Here is a 19,232-nt window from a genome sequence, read left to right as displayed (position 1 = left end):
ATGACCTTTGTGATCTCATTACAAGCAACTGTGTTCTCTTTGCAGATGATGTAAAACTCTTCAACACCACTGATAACACAACTACTCTCCAAAAAGACCTAGACTCTGTTTCTGATTGGTCTAACACATGGCAACTCCAAATCTCAACCAGAAAATGCTCTGTCCTACACATCGGGAAAAAGAATCAGAACTCCAAATACAAATTGAATAATCAAATTATCTCAGATAACCCCCATTCAGTTAAGGACCTCGGAGTACTAATTACAAAAGACCTAAGTGCCAAAGCCCACTGCAAAAACATCGCCAAGCAGGCTTCAAGAGTTGTTAATCTAATCCTACGTAGCTTCTACTCTGGAAATCTCACACTATTTACCAGAGCATAAAAAACTTTTGCCAGACCCATCCTAGAATACAGCTCATCTGTTTGGAACCCATACCGCATCTCAGACATTAGCACCCTCGAAAATGTCCAGAAATACTTTACCAGAAGAGCCCTGCATTCCTCCTCCCGTAACAGAATACCGTATGAAACTAGACTTACAATCCTGGGCCTAGAAAGCTTAGAACTAAGACGCCTTAAACATGATCTAAGTATTGCCCACAAGATTATATGCTGCAATGTCCTGCCTGTCAACGACTACTTCAACTTCAACCACAACAACACAAGAGCACATAACAGATTCAAGCTCAATATTAACCGCTCCAAACTTGACTAAAAAATACGACTTTAGTAATTGAGTTGTTGAAGCGTGGAACTCATTACTGGACTCCGTAGTATCATCCCCTAACCCCCAACATTTTACCCTTAGACTGTCCACGGTTGACCTCTCCAGATTCCTAAGAGGTCAGTAAGGGGCGTGCATAAGTGCACTAGAGTGCCTTCCGACCCCTGTCCTATTGTCTCTCCTATATCCCATATATCTTCTCTTCTATCTCTATATCTTTCTTCTATTCTCTCATTGATTATTTTATCCTATACTCTCTCTTCTATGCTTTCTCTAATTCTATTTCCTCGAAGGTGTCCTCTATTACCTTCATTTGTATTATTGTGTATTGGACTAAATAAATAAATAAATAAATAAATTGTTCTTGGAATTCTCACCAGAACTCATGTTGATGCCTTATTGGAGTACATTATATAATGTCTCCAATAGCACAACTATCTTTTTCTCCTGGGTGAAAGTTTCCTAATTTTTCAGTGGGAATTTTAAGAGAAATTTTTTATCTATATAGTATGTTGCTTCTAGTAATAGAATGTATTTTTGTTTTAATATTAAATTTTGATGATCAAGCTGTTTCTTTTTCATAATTGCTTTCCTAATTACATTGATCTTATTACATTAGTTTTGTTATAGAAAATAAACTGACTTAAATTCCATATTTGAAAATATGAATAGAAATGAAGATTGCTATCAGCAATAAATAATGTGGACTGTGTCAACTTAGAGTTTGAAAATTAATGATACTGTGATCTTGGCCATTATACTGACTTCCTCTGTTGAAAGGCACAACAATACCTTCCAATGATGCTATTTTAATTAAGAAGGCACTAATAAGATTTGTGCTTGTACATTCCAAGATTTTGTCATTATAGAAGCTGTAGAAAAAGTTGATATAAAAACATTATTATGAAAATCTATTCCCAAAATATATCATGTCTTTGGATAAATATTAAAGTAATGAATAATATTTTTTTTAAAGATTGATTTGTTAGGCTGTCTTAAAAGTAACACATTTTTTTCTCTATTGGAAAGCCGTTCTCTATTTTCTTTTGCATTGATGTTTTTTTCCCTTTCTCAATTTTCAGAAAGAAGAGTGAAAAAGCATGGATATAACATGAATTACTTAACACATTCAGAAAAAAATAGGAATTATTTCTCAGTTAACTAAATAAAATGGATGAATCGGTCTTATTGGATCTGTTGGAGTGCCCTGTGTGTTTAGAACGTCTGGATGCTTCTGCAAAAGTCTTGCCTTGTCAACATACGTTTTGTAAAAGATGTCTCTTGGGCATTGTGAACTCACGCAATGAACTTCGTTGTCCTGAATGTAGGACATTAGTAGACTGCAATGTTGATGACCTTCCTAATAATATTTTGCTTGTTCGACTACTAGATGGCATCAAACAAAGGCCTCAGAAATTGATTAATTTAATGACATGCTCAAATTTATTAAGGGCCCAAACTATTAGCACTGTTGCTAATTGCAGTCAAAAAGACCTTCATAGTTCTCAAAGTGTCCAGCAACACAGAATACAAGCACGAAGTCCACCTGTTAGGGTAAGTGACCGGTATAATAAAAATATAAATGTTGGCAATGTTTGACAATCCAAGGAAAGTAGAATTATGGTGTCTTTCATTCAGAGAGCTCATCTAGAAAATTAAATATTTTAACTTAATAATAAGAAAATTAAATACAGTAGTACCTCGTGATACAAACCCCTCGTCTTACGAACTTTTCAAGATACGAACCTGGGGTTCGGGATTTTTGTGCCTCTTCTTACGAACTTTTTTCACCTTATGAACCTGCCACCGCGAACGCCGAAACCAGAGGTTCAGCAAAAGTTCGGGTTTGGTGTTCAGGTTCAGCCGATAAGCGCCGCTGTCCAGCTCTTACCTTTTGAAACAGCTGGGGGGCTTCTCGGCGTTCTCCTGAACGCCAAACCCGGAAGTTCAGCAAAAATTCGGGTTCGGCGTTCGGGCTCAAAAGGCTGCCGAGAAACACCGGCGCCCGGCTGTCACCTTTGCAGAAGAGCCACGGAGCTGTCGGCTGGTCGGGAGGCTCAAACGGAGATGGGGAATCCCAATAGGGAATTCCATGTGCGGAGCTTTGACGTCACGGAGATGTCCTTCCTGGCCGGCCAAAACGTGGACTCCAGGAAGGACGTCTTCGTGACGTCAAAGCTCTGCCCATGGAATTCCCTATTGGGATTCCCCACCTCAGTTTGAGCCTCCCGACCGTCCGACAGCTTCGCAGCTCTTCTGCAAAGGTGACAGCCGGGCGGCGGCGCTTCTCGGCAGCCTCCCAAACCTGAACGCTGAACCTGAACTTTTGCTGAACTTCTGGGTTCGGCGTTCAGGAGAACGCCGAAAAGCCCCCGGGCTGTTTCAAAAGGTGACAGCTGGGCGGTGGCACTTCTCGGCGGCCTCCTGAACCCAAACTTTTGCCGAACTTTTTGGGTTCACCATTCGGGAGAACGCCGAGAAGCACCCTGCTGTTTCAAAATGTGACAGCCAGGCAGCGGCACCCATTGGAGCGCCGTTTTTGCGATTTTTTTTCCTTGCATGCATTAATCCATTTTACATTGTTTCCTATGGGAAACATTGTTTCGTCCTACGAACTTTTCGCCTTACCAACCTCCTCCTGGAACCAATTAGGTTCGTAAGACGAGGTATCACTGTATAATTTTAAATATATGGGAGTCACGTGGAGCATAACTGCACTAATTCTTTGTTGCTTCTGAACACAATGGCAGAATTTTAAAGTAAAAATTGAAGGAAACACCTTTTGGTTAAACTTTAGAAAATATAATGGAATTAGTTATTTATTGATGGAATTGATTCCCTGGACTACGCTATTGAAAGGAGTAGAGGGAAAAAATGGATGACTATCTCCTAGTGATGTTGTAGTTTCATCTTGCATTGTAGATCTTGCATTCAATGCTACAGCTACTGTTGGAAGCTGTAATCTAAAATACTTATAGGTATCCTGTTTCCCCGATAGTAAGACACCCCCGATTGTAAGACGTATCGGGGGTTTCAGGGGGGTCGGCTAATATAAGCCGTACCCCAAAAGTAAGACATATGTCTTACTTTCGGGGAAACACGGGGGTATTGCCGGGGGGGGGAGCCCGATGACGTCGCTTCCAAGCTCCCCGCGCGCCCTTCGCCTCACTGCGGCGCCACCGCCTCTTCCCCGGCTTGGCAAAGCGAAGGACGGCACTGGTCCGAAGCGAGCCGAGCGGGCGGCGGCTTGCAGCGAAGGCGCTCGTCCCAGCAACCGAGTCCTGCCGAGGCTTGGCTGCAAGCGGCCAGCGAGGCTGACCAGCTCCGAGGCGAGCGGCCGGAGCTGCGCCCTCCTTCGCCCGCCTCCTTTCCGGCAGGCAGGTGGGGCTGTCCAACTGCGCAGAGCGGCTCCTCCCCTCCAGACACACGCTTCCCCGACACGCGTCTGTGGCTCCACGCGTGCACACCGCTTGGAGTCCTGAGGTTGAACTTGGAAAAGGGCTCACGAGGCTCCTGTCCCGCGGCTGCCCTTCTGGACTCTGGGGAGATGCCTTCAGGAACGTGACCCTTTCAATTTTTTTCCAATGTAAGACATACCCCGAAAGTAAGACGTAGTGGGGCATTTGGGGAAACACGGTAGTAGCATCTGCAGCAAAATTATACCAAAATTACAACTCATGCACAATATCATCATGCAAATACTACCATTACGTTCTTGCAATCCAAAGTCAGACACAAATATTTAAGTTGTGACATTTGCATGATATTTATTTCTTGCTACTTTTCCCTGCAGAATAAGCAATTGTCTGTATTAGATTAATATCCCTGGATGACATTATCACCAATATATTCCTTCCTAAATAATATTTACTGGTAGTTGATTTAAAAATATCCTGTTTCTTTAGCATAGGAGTGCATTGTTTCTTCTGCCTGCTTTCTCTCCCTGAACTGAGGATGCTATGGACAGCTGTTCTTCCACGTTTTGCATTTCAATTTTTGACCTCAGTGTTATATGTATAGTTAAGCTTAATAATGAAAAGAATGTTAGAATGCTTTGGTAAGAACCTATGAATCCTTTTTATGTATGTGTGAGGGAGAGAAAATGCACTTATTTTTTTAGCCTACCGTTCTAAAATATATGTTAAATATTGGAAACAAAACAAGTTTGGAAATGAAATGGAAGACCTCTAAGAAATGTCAAGATTATAGGAAGAATTGAACATTCAAAACATTTTGCCACATTATGAGAAGCATCTAGGACAATGAAGGTGAATCTATGGCATGGGTGCCACAGGTGCCCTAGCTAGCTCCAATGTGCATATGTGTGCCGGCCAGCTGATTTTTGGCTCACATGGAGGCTCTGGGAGGGCATTTTTGGCTTCCAGAGAGCCTCTTGGGGAATGGGGGAAGGTGTTTTTACCTTCCCCTGGCTCCAGGAGCTTGGGGAGTACGGGGCCTACTGGGTCCACCAGAAGTTGGGAAACAGGCTGCTTCCGGCCTCTAGAGGGCCTCTGGGGGGTGGGGAAAGCTGTATTTGCCTTCCCCAGGCATTGAATTATAGGTGTGGGCACTCAACGCATGCGCGATAGCACAAACCCATACTCTTTCGGCATCCAAGAGAAAAAAGGTTCGCCATCACTGATCTAGGAGTTAAGCTTGACAGATAAGAGACTACTTTTTTCCTAACCCTAACATGTTCCATATAAATAAAGTTAAAATTAAAATGTATGTTTTCAAATGGCATTTGTGTAAAACTATTAGAAACTATTAGAAACTTTTTTTAAAAAAGTTTATTGAATATTAAAAATTAGAAAAAAATGGGGGAGAAAAGGGGGAATAAGGATACACAATAAAGAAAAGTCATAAATTTTACATAGTTTGAGGCATATTAAAAAGAACAATTGTATTTCTTTAAACAATACATATAATATGGAGCAAATAAATGAAGTAATGGAAGCAATAAAAGGAAAAGGAGTTTGTTAGAAGAAGAGGGGAAGGGGAAAAGAGATGTCTGCTACATAGCAGACATTTCAGAAGTGTACGACTTTGTAATTTGATTATGTGGTGGGTGTATATGGTAAAGGGTAATAGATCAGTTGCCAAATTGTAGTAGCAAATTTTAGTATTTGTATACGAATGTAATGTTTTTATGATGCAGAGTAACATTAAAAAGTTATGTTGTAAAAGTCTATTTTTATATTTCAGTTGTTTGTGATTGATATTTAATCTTATTTCGGTTGTTGTTTGTTTTTCGTTGGAACATCAGTAGATGAGCCTAGTATCTTGTCTTTAGAAAATATTGTTAAGTATTTTTTTATGTGTTAACCATTGGTGCCATTTCGCCCGTACCTTGTAGAAATCTGATTCCTTTTTGTTTTGAAGTTCCATTGTAATCTTGGACATTGTAATCTTGGACGAGTCTGCGGAGAGGGGCGGCATACAAATCTAAATAATAAATAAATAATTTCCACACATTCCATGATTTTTGTAATAATATTCAATATGGTAGGCAGTGTTCCCTCTAATTTTTTTTCGGGGTGAGCAGAAAAGTATAGTGTCTGAGCGGCAGTCCCTTTGGCACTGGGCGGCATATAAGTATAAATAAATAAATAAATAAATAAATAAATTAAGTAAGTAAGTAAGTAAGTAAGTAAGTAAGTAAGTAAGTGTGTGCGCTATCACACATGAGCAAGTTCTTGCATCCATAATTCTATCCTTTCTATCTCTCCCTCCCTCTTTCCTTTCTATCTTTCTTTCCCCCTTTCTCCAAGCCCTTCCTTTTCCCTCTCCCTAACTACCCCCTTCTCCCACCTTTCTATCCCTCCCCCTTTCTCTCTCCCTTCCTTCATCTTTCATTCCCTCTCTCTCCATCCCTCTTCCTTTCTCTCTTCCTTCCTTCTTCTTTTTTGTTCTTTCTCTCTCCCTCCTTCCCTCCCTCTATGTCTTTCCCTCCCCCTCCTTCCCCCCTCTCTCTCTCTCTCTCTTGCTTTCTTTCCCTGTCTTTCTCTCTTGCTTGCTTTCTCGCTTTCTTTCTCATTCTCTCTCCCCTCCTTTCTCTCTCTCTCTCTTTCTCTCTCGTTCACCATGCCGGCAACAGAGAGAAAAAGAGAGAGAGAGAGAGATGGAGAGAGAGTGGAGGGCGCCGTTCTCTTCGCCTCTGCCCGGCGGCTCTGCAGTGAAGAGGAAGTAGCCGCGCACCGCCTCCCGGGAGCCCGGCTGACTTTTGGAGCCGTTTTGTTTTCAGCTGGGCTCCCGGGAGGCGGAGCGTGGCCGGGCACCGTGTCTTCGCCTCCGCGTGCCGCCTCCGCCCGGCCGAAAACAAAACGGCTCCAAAAGTCGGCCGGCCGCCGTGTCTTCGCCTCCGTGCGGCTCTGCAGCGAAGAGGAAGTAGCCGCGCCCCGCCTCCCGGGAGCCCGGCCGACTTTTGGAGCCGTTTTGTTTTCAGCTGGGCTCCCGGGAGGCAGAGCGTGGCCGGGCACCGTGTCTTCGCCTCCGCGCGCCGCCTCCGCCCGGCCGAAAACAAAATGGCTCCAAAAGTCGGCTGGGCGTCGTGTCTTCGCCTCTGTGCGGCGCTGCTGGGCTCCCGGGAGGAGGAGCGTGGCCGGGCGCCGTGTTGCAGCAGAGGAGAAAGAGAGGCGGAGCGGGCGGCAGGTGGGTGGGCGGGCGGCCAGGTGTTCAGGGGGCAGCCGGCGCGCGCTCCCCAAATCTCCCTGCCAGCCCACCCGCCCGGAACATTCAAAATAAGAAAACCCTTCGCTCTTACTTTGAATGTTCCGGGCGGGCACACAGGCAGGGAGATAGGAAGAGCGCGCGCCGGCCCGCGCGCCTGCCAGCCTCCAGAGAATGCCTGCCCCTCCCCCCTCTTGCAGCGGAGGAGAAAGAGAGGCCGGGCGGGTGGGGGGCAGGGCCGAGAGGCCAGGAGCGCGAGGGGGCCGGAGGCACCATGGTGAGGCAGGTGTGGCCGCGGCTCCCTTCTACTGCCCGCGCCTTCCCGCCCCCCCGCGGGCTGGCAGGGGGATGGGGACTGCGCGCCCGAGGAAAAAGGTGCACGCGGGGGTATTTTGGAGCGCGCGTGCGCGCACGTGCACAGCTTACAGGGAACGGTGATGGTAGGGGTACTTTCCTGTTTCCATAGTTGGGTGTATGTAATTCTGGCTCCTGTTAGTATTTGTATTATAAGATATCTACCTTCTTGTGGGGTTTTTTGCCTAAGGATGCTGAGAAGAAATAATTCTGGTTTAGGTGCTATATTTATCAACATGACTTGGTCCAGTAGGTTTTTAATCTCTTGCCAGAATTTTTTAGCATATGAGCAAGTCCACCATAAATGGTAGTAAGTTCCAGGAAGCTTTTTACATTTCCAGCAAGTTGGGGTCAGGTTAGAGTACATTTGAAAAAGTCTGGCAGGGGGTAAATGCCATCCGTAGAACATTTTAAATTGATTTTCTTTGTATGTCGTTGCCAATGTCATTTTATAATTTATTGTCCAGATTTTTTCCCATTCAATCAAATTGATTCTATAGCCAAAATTCTGGGCCCAAGCAATCGTAGATCCTTTAACTTGTTCATCGATAGTGTCCTGCATTATAGGTAGTTATAAAATTTTGAAATTATTTTTGGGTTTGGGCCAAAGAAAATTAAGTTTAAGGGGTTCTGGTTTTGAAAGCCAAATTTGTTTTTATGTTCTTTATATTTAGAATTAATTTGTAGATTTGTTAGCCAATCGAGCATTATCCCTTTTTCATGAAGTTGTTGCTTTGTTAGTAAGTTATCATTTTCATCCAATAGTTGTTGATAGTTTAGAATTTTCGAAGAGGAGAAAAGGTTTGGGTAACTGATTAACTCATTGGGTGATATCCATTTGGGGGTGGAGTAATAATAACTTTTTTTAATATGTTGCCATGTTGTTATTAAAGCCTTTCTTAAATAGTGATGTTGGAAGTAATTTGGAATTCTGTGTATGTCCATCATTAAAAACGAATGCCATCTGGACTGCAGTTGAAAACCCTCTAAGGTTAATAATCTTGTGTTTTTTCAGTGTTACCCAATCTTTGATCATGGTTAATAATGTATTACTGAAACCTGGCTGGGCCCAGAGGGAGCAGTTCCTCTCTGAAATTTGCCCAGACGGGTTTCAGATATGGCATCAACCTTGACCCCAGGGAAGGGAAGGAGGAGTGGCTATTATAGCCATGGAGAGCCTTTGCCTACGTAGACTCATTGCTCCAGAGATTGCGGGTTGCGAGTCTCTCTTGATGAAGTTGGACTTAGGGGTTTAGGTGGGCTTGTTTCTCACGTACCTGCCTCCCAGCTGCGTGTCAAAAGCCCTGCCTATGCTACTCGAGGAGGTAGCCGGGTTGGCGGTGGAGTTCCCCAGACTTATTGTCTTGGGGGACTTCAACCTGCCGTCACTCGGCAAAGCCTCTGGACTGGCACAGGAGTTCATGGCCACCATGACAGCCATGGACCTGACTCAAGTAGTGCAGGGTCCGACTCACGAGGGAGGACACGCACCCGACATGGTATTCCTCTCCAAGCAATTGAGTAATGGTCTGAGACTAAGGGGCTTAGAAGCATTGCCTTTGTCATGGTCGGACCATTTTCTACTACGGCTTGACTTCTTGGCTCCAATCCTTCCCTGCAGGGAGGCGGAACCGATTAAGATGTTCCGCCCCAGACGCCTGATGGATCCAGAGGGCTTTCAGACGGCGCTTGGGGTTATTCCAGATGCACTCGTCCACAGTTCGTCGGAGTCTCTTGTGGAGGCCAGGAACAAGGCTGCAGCGGAGGCTCTTGACCGGATTGTGCCTTTGCGACCTCTCCGTGGTGCTAGACCCCGTAGAGCTCCATGGTTCAACAAGGAGCTCCGGGGGTTGAAATGCCAGAAGAGACGTCTAGAGAAGCGATGGAGGAAGAGTAAGTCTGAATCCGATCGAACACTTGTAAGAGCTTTTATTAAGACTTACAAAGTGACGCTCAAGGCGGCAAGATGCGCGTATCATGCCGCCTTGATTGCATCAGCGGAATCCCGCCCGGCCGCTCTGTTTAGGGTGACCCGCTCCCTTCTTAACCAGGGGGGAGTTGGGGAGCCCTTACAGAGTAGTGCCGAGGATTTTAACACGTTTTTCGCTGATAAAATCGCTCGGATCCGGGCGGACCTCGACTCTAATTGGAAAACAGAGTCGACTGACAACGAGTCAGTCGAGGTGACTGGGGCCCGTACTTGTCCATCTGTCTGGAAAGAGTTTAATCTGGTGACACCTGATGAAGTGGACAAGGCCATTGGAGCTGTGAGTTCTGACACCTGCTTACTGGATCCATGTCCCTCCTGGCTGGTTTCGGCCAGCAGGGGGGTGACACGGAGCTGGGTCCAGGAGATTGTCAACGCTTCCTTGGGGAGGGGATCCTTTCCAACACCCTATAAAGAGGCGCTTGTCTGCCCCCTCTTCAAGAAGCCTTCCCTGGACCCAGCCGTAATAAAATAACTATCGTCAAGTCTCCAACCTTCCCTTTATGGGGAAGGTTGTTGAGAAGGTGGTGGCGCTCCAGCTCCAGCGGTCCTTGGAAGAAGCCGATTATCTAGGTCCCCAGCAGTCGGGGTTCAGGCCCGGTTACAGCACGGAAACTGCTTTGGTTGCGTTGATGGATGATCTCTGGCGGGTCCAGGACAGGGGTTTATCCTCTGTCCTGGTGCTTCTTGACCTCTCAGCGGCTTTCAATACCATCGACCATGGTATCCTTCTGCGCCGGCTGGAGGGGTTGGGAGTGGGAGGCACTGTTCTTCAGTGGTTCTCCTCCTACCTCTCCGGTCGGTCACAGTCGGTGTTAGTGGGGGGTCAGAGGTCGACCCCGAGGTCTCTCCCTTGTGGGGTGCCTCAGGGGTCGGTCCTCTCCCCCCTGCTATTCAATATCTACATGAACCGCTGGGTGAGATCATCCAAGGGCATGGGGTGAGGTATCATCAGTACGCTACATCAGTACGATACCCAGCTTTACATCTCCACCCCATGTCCAATCAACGAAGCAGTGGAAGTGAAGTGCTGGTGTCTGGAGGCTGTTGGGGCCTGGATGGGTGTCAACAGACTCAAACTCAACCCTGATAAGACGGAGTGGCTGTGGGTTTTGCCTCCCAAGGACAATTCCATCTGTCCGTCCATCACCCTGGGGGTGGGAATTATTGACCCCCTCGGAGAGGGTCCGCAACTTGGGCGTCCTCCTCGATCCACAGCTCACATTAGAGCAGTGTTTTTCAACCAGTGTGCCGTGGCACACTAGTGTGCCGCGAGATAAGGTCAGGTGTGCCGCGAAGAAGGAAGCTCAGGTTCCGGTCTCGCAACTTTTTGCTGAGAGAGTGAGAGTGAGAAAGAGAGAAAGAAAGAAAGAGAGAAAGAGAGAGAAAGAAAGCAAGAGAGAGAGAGAGAGAGAGAGAAAGAAAGCAAGAGAGAAAGAAAAGAGAGAAAGAGAGAGAAAGCAAGAGTGAGAGATAAAGAAGGCAAGAGAGAGAGAGAGAAAGAAAGCAAGAGAGAGAAAGAGAGAAAAGGAGAGGAAGGGAGAGAGAGATGAGCCAAAAGGGGAGGAAAAAAGAAATGAGAAAATGATTGAGACAGAGAATGAGAGGAAAGAGAGAGAAACAAAAGAGAGAGCGAAGTGACTTGATTTAAAGCATATGATAAAAAGCACCCAAAGAATAAGAGAGAAAACCCCCCAGCCCTCACCTGTTTTTGGAAATGGTTCAAGAGTGTGTATACACACACACACACACACACAAGGGTGGGGAGGAGACAGGGATGGGAAAAGAGAGCAGAGTGTCTTAGGGTGTCATTTTGTGTCAATTTGGTTGGTGGTGTGCCCCAGGATTTTGTAAATGTAAAAAATGTGCCGCGGCTCAAAAAAGGTTGAAAATCACTGCTCTATGTAATGTAGAAATATAAAACTTTGTAATATAAAACTTATAACATAAAACTTATAAACTTTAAAATATAAAACTTAATAAAACTTAGTAATATAGTATAAAACTTAATAAACTTGTACTCTAAAAATATAATATTGAACTCAATAAACACCAATATTGCTAATCACAAATTAAACAGTTAAACAATTAATTTGTTTTTGGTATCTTAATCAAATCTATTAAAACAACTGCCTAATTCATTAAAGTTGGGGTGTATCAGACCAAGAAGGAGGAAGAAAGAAAAATTAGCACTTCATTATATACTTTTACAATCTATAAAGGAAAACAACAACACCACCAAGATAATTATAAAATAGAATGTAGAAAATAACACCAAAGGATATACTTATAATGGGTTTTCTCTGCAGTCAATTTTAAAAGTTCTGAATGAAAAGGCTTCACTTTGAATTTTCTTTTCGTCATTGTTCTCTTTCCTTATTCTTTAGTCCTTGTCTAATTCATTCCTCTTCTATTTCAAATGATAGGTATAAAATGCAAAAGTCTTTTGGCCAGAAAAAAACCCCCTTCAAATATAATCCAAATTATATCAAATTATAATGTAATCCAAATTCAAATTGTAATCCAAATTAGAATTGTAATTGTAATCCAATTGTAATCCAATTGTAGTCCAATTGTAATCCGAGTTAGAATTTCATTCGTATGCAATTTAATCCTTTTGTAACTTAAGCTCCTTCAAAATCGTCCACTCCTGTTTGTTTATAGCAAATACAAATGTCAATTTTCAAAGTCAAATTTAATCCAGTAAAACTCAATCCTTTGTTTTCGATTTATTTTCAATTACCAATCATCTATTCCACAGTGTATATTCTCATCCTTTTTTACTTTTATACGTATCTCCTTTTCTCTTCATTTTAAACAATAGCAAAAAAAAAGAATCCTTCCACAAAAAAGAGTTCCAGAAACAGCAGCCGCTCTAAGTTTCCCTTTTATCTTCTTTGGATTCTTAAATTAAATTTTTTAATATATCAGTTCTCAACAATCCTCATCCCCTAATTTTATTTAAAATACAAGATCATTTTTTCTCCCAGGGATGGGAATTCACAAAGAAAAAGATTTTTCTTCCTTTATTACACTTTATTCATGAAAAAAAAGAAGTTCCGGATGGCAATTTCCCGCTCGCCCAAGGATTTTACTCTACAAACTTCTCTTTGTTTGCCTTATTTACTTATTTACTTTAAAAAGTTTTGCTGTTTAAAGGTTGTGGAATTCAAAAAATGATTTTAAAACCTACTCTCTCCTTTTCTTTTTCTTTCTCTTCTCCGTTGATCTTATTTTTAAAGTGACTTCTTTTTACTGCATTTTTCCTTCCTCTGATGTGGTCGTGCTGCTATGGCCACGCCACCAGATCATTTTTTCTCCCAGGGATGGGAATTCACAAAGAAAAAGATTTTTCTTCCTTTATTACACTTTATTCATGAAAAAAAAGAAGTTCCGGATGGCAATTTCCCGCTCGCCCAAGGATTTTACTCTACAAACTTCTCTTTGTTTGCCTTATTTACTTATTTACTTTAAAAAGTTTTGCTGTTTAAAGGTTGTGGAATTCAAAAAATGATTTTAAAACCTACTCTCTCCTTTTCTTTTTCTTTCTCTTCTCCGTTGATCTTATTTTTAAAGTGACTTCTTTTTACTCCATTTTTCCTTCCTCTGATGTGGTCGTGCTGCTATGGCCACGCCACCAGTGAGCTGAGGCACAGTTTTTTTCTTTCCCGAAGCTGCGAGGCGATCCCTTCCCTCCAGGGCAATGGCGTTTTGCCCCTCGGGGTCTGGGAGACCCCCTGTTCTCGATCGAGCCCTCCGAGCCCGATCTGATTGCGTGACACTACCTTCGGGAAGAAAAAAGGAGCATCGGGGGACGGAGCTCTATCCCCGACCTCCCGCTGCAGCTCCGTTCCCAACCGGAGAAAGAGAAAGAAAAGAAAAAATCTCATCCACAACCAACTCTGCAAACAATCCAAGATACATTAGCTCTTATGCAAAATTTCATGCAGAAAACCCAGCAGGAAGCAAAACAGCAGCGTGATGACTTGAAAGCTGAAATGGATGACCTGAAAGCTGATACAGGTGAAATGAAGAAACGGATGAAAGAATTATATGACAAAGTTGTAGAAATACAGCAAACCTTGAAAGAGAATGAACAAAGGATTAAGACAGTTGAAGGGAAAATGGACAAAGTTGAACAGAGAATGGAAGAATTTGAGGACCGCAGTAGTATAATCAACAGAGGATACGACGAGGCAATCACGCACTTAGAGTTGCAACGTGCATCTTACGGTCTAAGATTCCAGAATATAATAGAAGAAAAAGATGAAGATTTAAATGTAAAAATGACAGAGATAATTGGAGAGATCCTCCAGGTTGATCCTCAGGAACTCATAAAAGAAATAGATGAACTTTATAGAGTTCAGACAAATTATGTTCGAAAACACTACCTACCGAGAGAGGGCCATATTAAGTTTGTAAGGAAGACTATAAGAGATGACATTCTAAGATGGACAAGAAACGAAACACTTGAAGTTAAAGGGAAAGAAATTATAATACTCAAACAAGTTCCGAGAAGAGTTCGAGAAAGCAGAAGGGAATATTACTTCTTGACCAGAATCTTAATCAAAGAAAAGGTAACCTTCCGCTGGCTCATTCCAGAAAGTCTCTCTTTATATTGGCAAGGTCAAAGAATGAAGCTGGAGAATGTTGAAGATGCTAGAGAATTTTATGAAAAAAGTGGTATCAATAAACCTGAACAACCGCGAAAGGAAATATCTATAAGAAATGAAGAAGAGTTGGGGGCAACCAGCCAAAAGAAGGAGGAAGCCCAAGGTGCAAGAAGAAAACCACAGATTCAACAAGATTTGATTTTAAGCAGCAGATTACGTGAAACTAAGGATACCAAGAAATATTATAAATAGCTATGGTGGCGGAGATTAAAATATTCTCTGTCAATGTGAATGGACCAAATGAACCAAGAAAAAGAAACCAAATATTTTCAAAACTTAAAAAACAGAGTTCAAAATATTACAAGAAGTTCATATTAAAAAAACCAATAGAAAATTATTATGTAATTCGAAATTAGAGAATATATTTACAAGTTTAGCAGATCAAAAAAAAAGAGGCATTACAATGTATATAGATAATTCAATAGATTCCAAACAACTTTATAGTGACCAAAATGGTAGAATTTTAATTGTACAACTGAACATGGACCAAAAACCTCTCGTTATTGTCTCCATCTATGCACTGAATGATAATCAAAAAGAATTTTATAAACAACTACATGAGAAAATAAATGAATTGGCTATTGAAAATATGATTATAATAGGGGACTTTAATGCAATTTCAAATAGATAAATGGATCATTCAGGTAAAAAGAAAGATAAGAAAAAGAAAACAGTTTTACCAATATCCTTTCAGAAAATGAGAACTACTATTAAATGATATTTGGCGGGAACGACATCCTTTAACTAGACAGTATACCTTTTATTCAAATCCTCATAAAATTTGGACAAGGATAGATATGGCCTGGGCCTTGACAATAACTGCAGAACGCATTAAAGATATAGAGATAGATACAAATACATGGGCCGATCATAATCCCTTAGTAATTTATTGGGAAGGACACAGGAAACAAGCTAAATGGCAGATATATAGGAATATCTTGCGAGATCCTCAATAAAAGAGAATAGATCGAAAAAGAATTAGAATTTTTTAAAAAATCAATAAAAATTCAGAAACATCCCCACAAAATTTATGGGATACAACTAAGGCATATATTCGGGGCTTAACAATTTCTTATACGATAAGGAAAAGTAAAGAAAAAAAGAAACAATATGAACAATTAGAAAAAGAATTAAAGGATCTGGAAATAGTACTACAAAATAATCCATATAATGAAAAGACAAAAAGAAAAAGAGATCTGGTTAAACATAAAATAAATCTTATAGAACAAGAACAAATAGCGGAAAAAATTAAAAGCCAAACAAGAATACTTTGAACACGCCAACAAACCAGGACGATGGTTAGCATTTAAATTGAGAAAACATAGAAAATCTAAAATGATAAAGAAATTGGTAGATGATAAAGGAATGATAAAATTCAGAACAGAGGAAAAAATTAAAATAGTCGAGGAATTCTATAAGGCTCCATATAGAAAAGAAGAAATAAAAGAAGAAGAGATTTTTAAATACTTAAATTTGTTGGACCTACCATTTTTGTCAGAAGAACAACAAAAAAGGTTAAATGACCCATTTACTATGGCTGAACTTCAGATGACGTTAAAAAATCAAAAAAATAATAAAGCCACTGGCCCCAATGCCATACCAGCAGAATTATATAAAATAGAAAGTAATGTACTCATGGTGAATATGTTAGAGACTTTTAATAGGATTATAATGGAAGGTAAAATTCCCAGATCTTGGTCCGAGGCATTAATAACTTTAATACATAAGACAGGTACAGAGAAAGAAAAAAATACGAAATTATAGACCAATATCTTTATTAAAAGTTGATTATAAAATTTTTACTTCTATTTATGCATTAAGACTTTAAAAAATTGTAAATGAAATAATACATGGAGATCAAAAATGGCTTCTTACTGGACAGACAAATAAAAAATAATCTAAGAACGATTATAAATACATTAGAATTCTATCAACAACATCCAAAAAGACAAATGTCACTGGTATTTTTAGATGCAAAAAAAGCATTTGATGACGTTGACTGGACATTTATTAAAATGCAATTAAATAAAATGAGATTTGGGACAAAATTTGTTAATGTAGTAGATGCAATATACTCAAACCAAACAGCTAAAATTATATTGAATAATGAACAATTAGAAAGTTTTGAGATTTTTAAAGGTGTAAGGCAGGGTTGCCTTCTTTCACCTTTATTGTTTATTTTAACTTTGGAAGTTTTATTGATAAAGATAAGGGCAAATAATAAAATAAAAGGATTAGATATAGGGAAAGAAACCTATAAAGTCCAAGCTTTTGCAGATGACATGGTTTTTATAGCAGAAAATCATTTAACATCAATTCCAAATTTAGTAGAAATGATAGAAGAATATGGAGGTGTCGCTGGTTTAAAAATTAATAGAAACAAGACACAATTATTAATTAAGAACATGACAGATACACAAATAAGACAATTAGAAAACTTGACAGATTTGAAGATAGTTAAGAAAGTGAAGTATTTAGGTATTTGGATTACAGCTAAAACAATATCTCTAAAAAATGATAACTATATGAAACTTCTTGGTGAAATTAAAAAAGATTTAGAAATATGGAATAATTTACAGTTATCTTTTATAGGGAAAATTTCAACAATTAAGATGGATATTTTACCTAAAGTATTGTTTTTATTTCAGGTTATACCTATAAACCCTAATAGAATTGCAAAGATGTTTCCAAATACTTAAATTGTTGGAAATGTAAAAGAGAAATAGGCTCTTATTATCATCAGTGGTGGACTTGCCAAAAAGCTAAACTTTATTGGAATAAAATAGAAAGGTGGATAAAGGAGATTACCCTCCAGGAGGTCAAGAAAACCCCAGAGTTCTTTTTATTAGGTATAACAAATAAAAAATATAAAAAGGATATTTATTATTTAATAACTCACATACTGGTAGCTGCCAGGATTGTATATGCACAAAAATGGAAGGGAAAAGATATCCCTACGGAGGATGAAGTATTAAGGAAAATCATAGAGTGTGCTGAGATGGATATGATGACGAGGCGATTAAACAATCAAGAAGAATCTGATTTTTATAAAATTTGGGAAAGGATTTATGTATGGATTAATTAAAAAAATGTTAAATGATTGGGATAAAAAGTAATATGTATATGAAGTGATTTTTTAAAAGAAAAGTTCAAACATGTGAGAAAAATTTTCTTTTCTACTCTCTGTATTGATCTTACAAATTTTAGTGTTTTTCTTTTCTGTATTAGAAAGATTTCAATTTTGAGCGGGGCAGTTGTAGCCCCATTTATGTTAAATGTATGTTTGTCTTGTGTGTCTTTTATGAAAATTAATAAAAATATTTTTTAAAAAGTAAATGTCTAGCATTATAAGTTCCAATAACTCCTGATGATGTTTATAAAATTTAGTGGGGATACTGTCCAGTCCGGGAGTTTTATTGTTTTTTTGTTTTGTGACTGCGGTTTTCAGTTCCATCATAGTGATTTTTTAATTTAAATTGTGTCTGTCTTCCTCAGCTATCGATAATGGTTCGTTTTGGTTAAGGTATTTTACAATCAATTCCTCACCTATTATTTCAGTATCATATAATTCCTGATAGAATTGTTGAATTATCTGTTTCTTGCCTTCAATGTTTGATTTTAAGATTCCGGAATTATCGTATAAATATTTTTATCGGATTTTTGGTGTGCTAATTTAAATGTTAACCCAGTGGCCAGGCTTATTTGCGGATTCGAATTATAATTGTTTTGCAATTTTTAATTTATGAGTGACTTGCTATTGGGATATTAATTTTATTTCATGTTTAATAGATTTTATTTCGGTTAAAGTCGGAGTATGATTAGGGGTTTTTTGAAGAATTTTTTCTGCCTTTTGTAAGCTGGTGTTGAGATTATTTAATTTCTCTTGTTTTTGCTTTCTGGTTTTTACCATGTAGGATATATAAATTCCACGAATGTAGGCTTTTGCTGTGTCCCAAACAATTTGTAATGATGTAGTACCATTACAGTTAATTTCAAAGAAGATAGGTAGATCTCATTGTATATTATTCTTAAATTGTTCTTCATTAATTGTTGTCTGGTTCATAGACCAGTTATTATGTCTGGTAGTTTATTTATTTATTTATTTATTACTTAGATTTGTATGCCGCCCCTCTCCGAAGACTCGGGGCGGCTCACAACACGTGGAAACAAATCATAGATAATCTAAATTTAAAATTTTAAAGATTTAAAAAGACCCCATATACTAACAGACATAGACACAAGCATACCATATATAAATTAAACATACCCAGGGGAAGATGTTTCAGTTCTCTCATGCCTGACGGCAAAGGTGGGTTTTAAGGAGTTTACGGAAGGCAGGAAGAGTAGGGGCAGTTCTAATCTCCGGGGGGAGTTGGTTCCAGAGGGCCGGTGCCGCCACAGAGAAGGCTCTTCCCCTGGGGCCCGCCAACCGACATTGTTTAGTTGATCGGGGATCCCAGCTCTCAACTCTCCCACGTCAAAACCAAGGAGAGGACGCTAAACAGGAACCGGAAACCGAGACAAGGAACTTTCGGCTCACTGAACATGCACACTGGCGTTCAAACTAATTCAAAATTACCAAACTAATTCAAAATTGTTGTTATCACCGTAGTCCAGCGGAGCAGCGGCATCCCTCCTTCCTTCCCGCTGCTCCACCGGAACCGGAAAAGAAAAACCGCCAGCAGCCCCCTCCGGTCCTCAGCTGGGCTGGACTCCTCGGGAGACGCCCAGGTCGCAGCGGCTCTCACCCGCCCCCACGCTGAGTGTCTCGGATGTTATTATCTTTGGCACACTCAGATCTTCTATTAGAATTTTGAATTTATA

General features: G+C 40.6%; 1 protein-coding gene across 4 annotated transcripts in view; it reads left to right on the top strand.

Annotated features, from left to right (window-relative positions):
• The window catches only part of SH3RF1 (SH3 domain containing ring finger 1), a 146,614-nt gene that overhangs the window by 1,706 nt on the left and 125,676 nt on the right, over positions 1–19,232 (top strand). For all 4 annotated transcript variants that reach the window (XM_070757405.1, XM_070757404.1, XM_070757403.1 and 1 more), the window contains exon 2: positions 1,808–2,279. In XM_070757405.1, the coding sequence (XP_070613506.1) occupies positions 1,896–2,279 (384 nt within the window). In that variant the 5' untranslated portion in view covers positions 1,808–1,895. The remainder of the gene's footprint in view (positions 1–1,807; positions 2,280–19,232) is intronic.

The sequence above is a fragment of the Erythrolamprus reginae genome, chromosome 7 (assembly GCF_031021105.1).
Source record: "Erythrolamprus reginae isolate rEryReg1 chromosome 7, rEryReg1.hap1, whole genome shotgun sequence".
NCBI lineage: Eukaryota > Metazoa > Chordata > Lepidosauria > Squamata > Dipsadidae > Erythrolamprus > Erythrolamprus reginae.
This window is presented reverse-complemented; position numbering and strand designations above follow the sequence as displayed.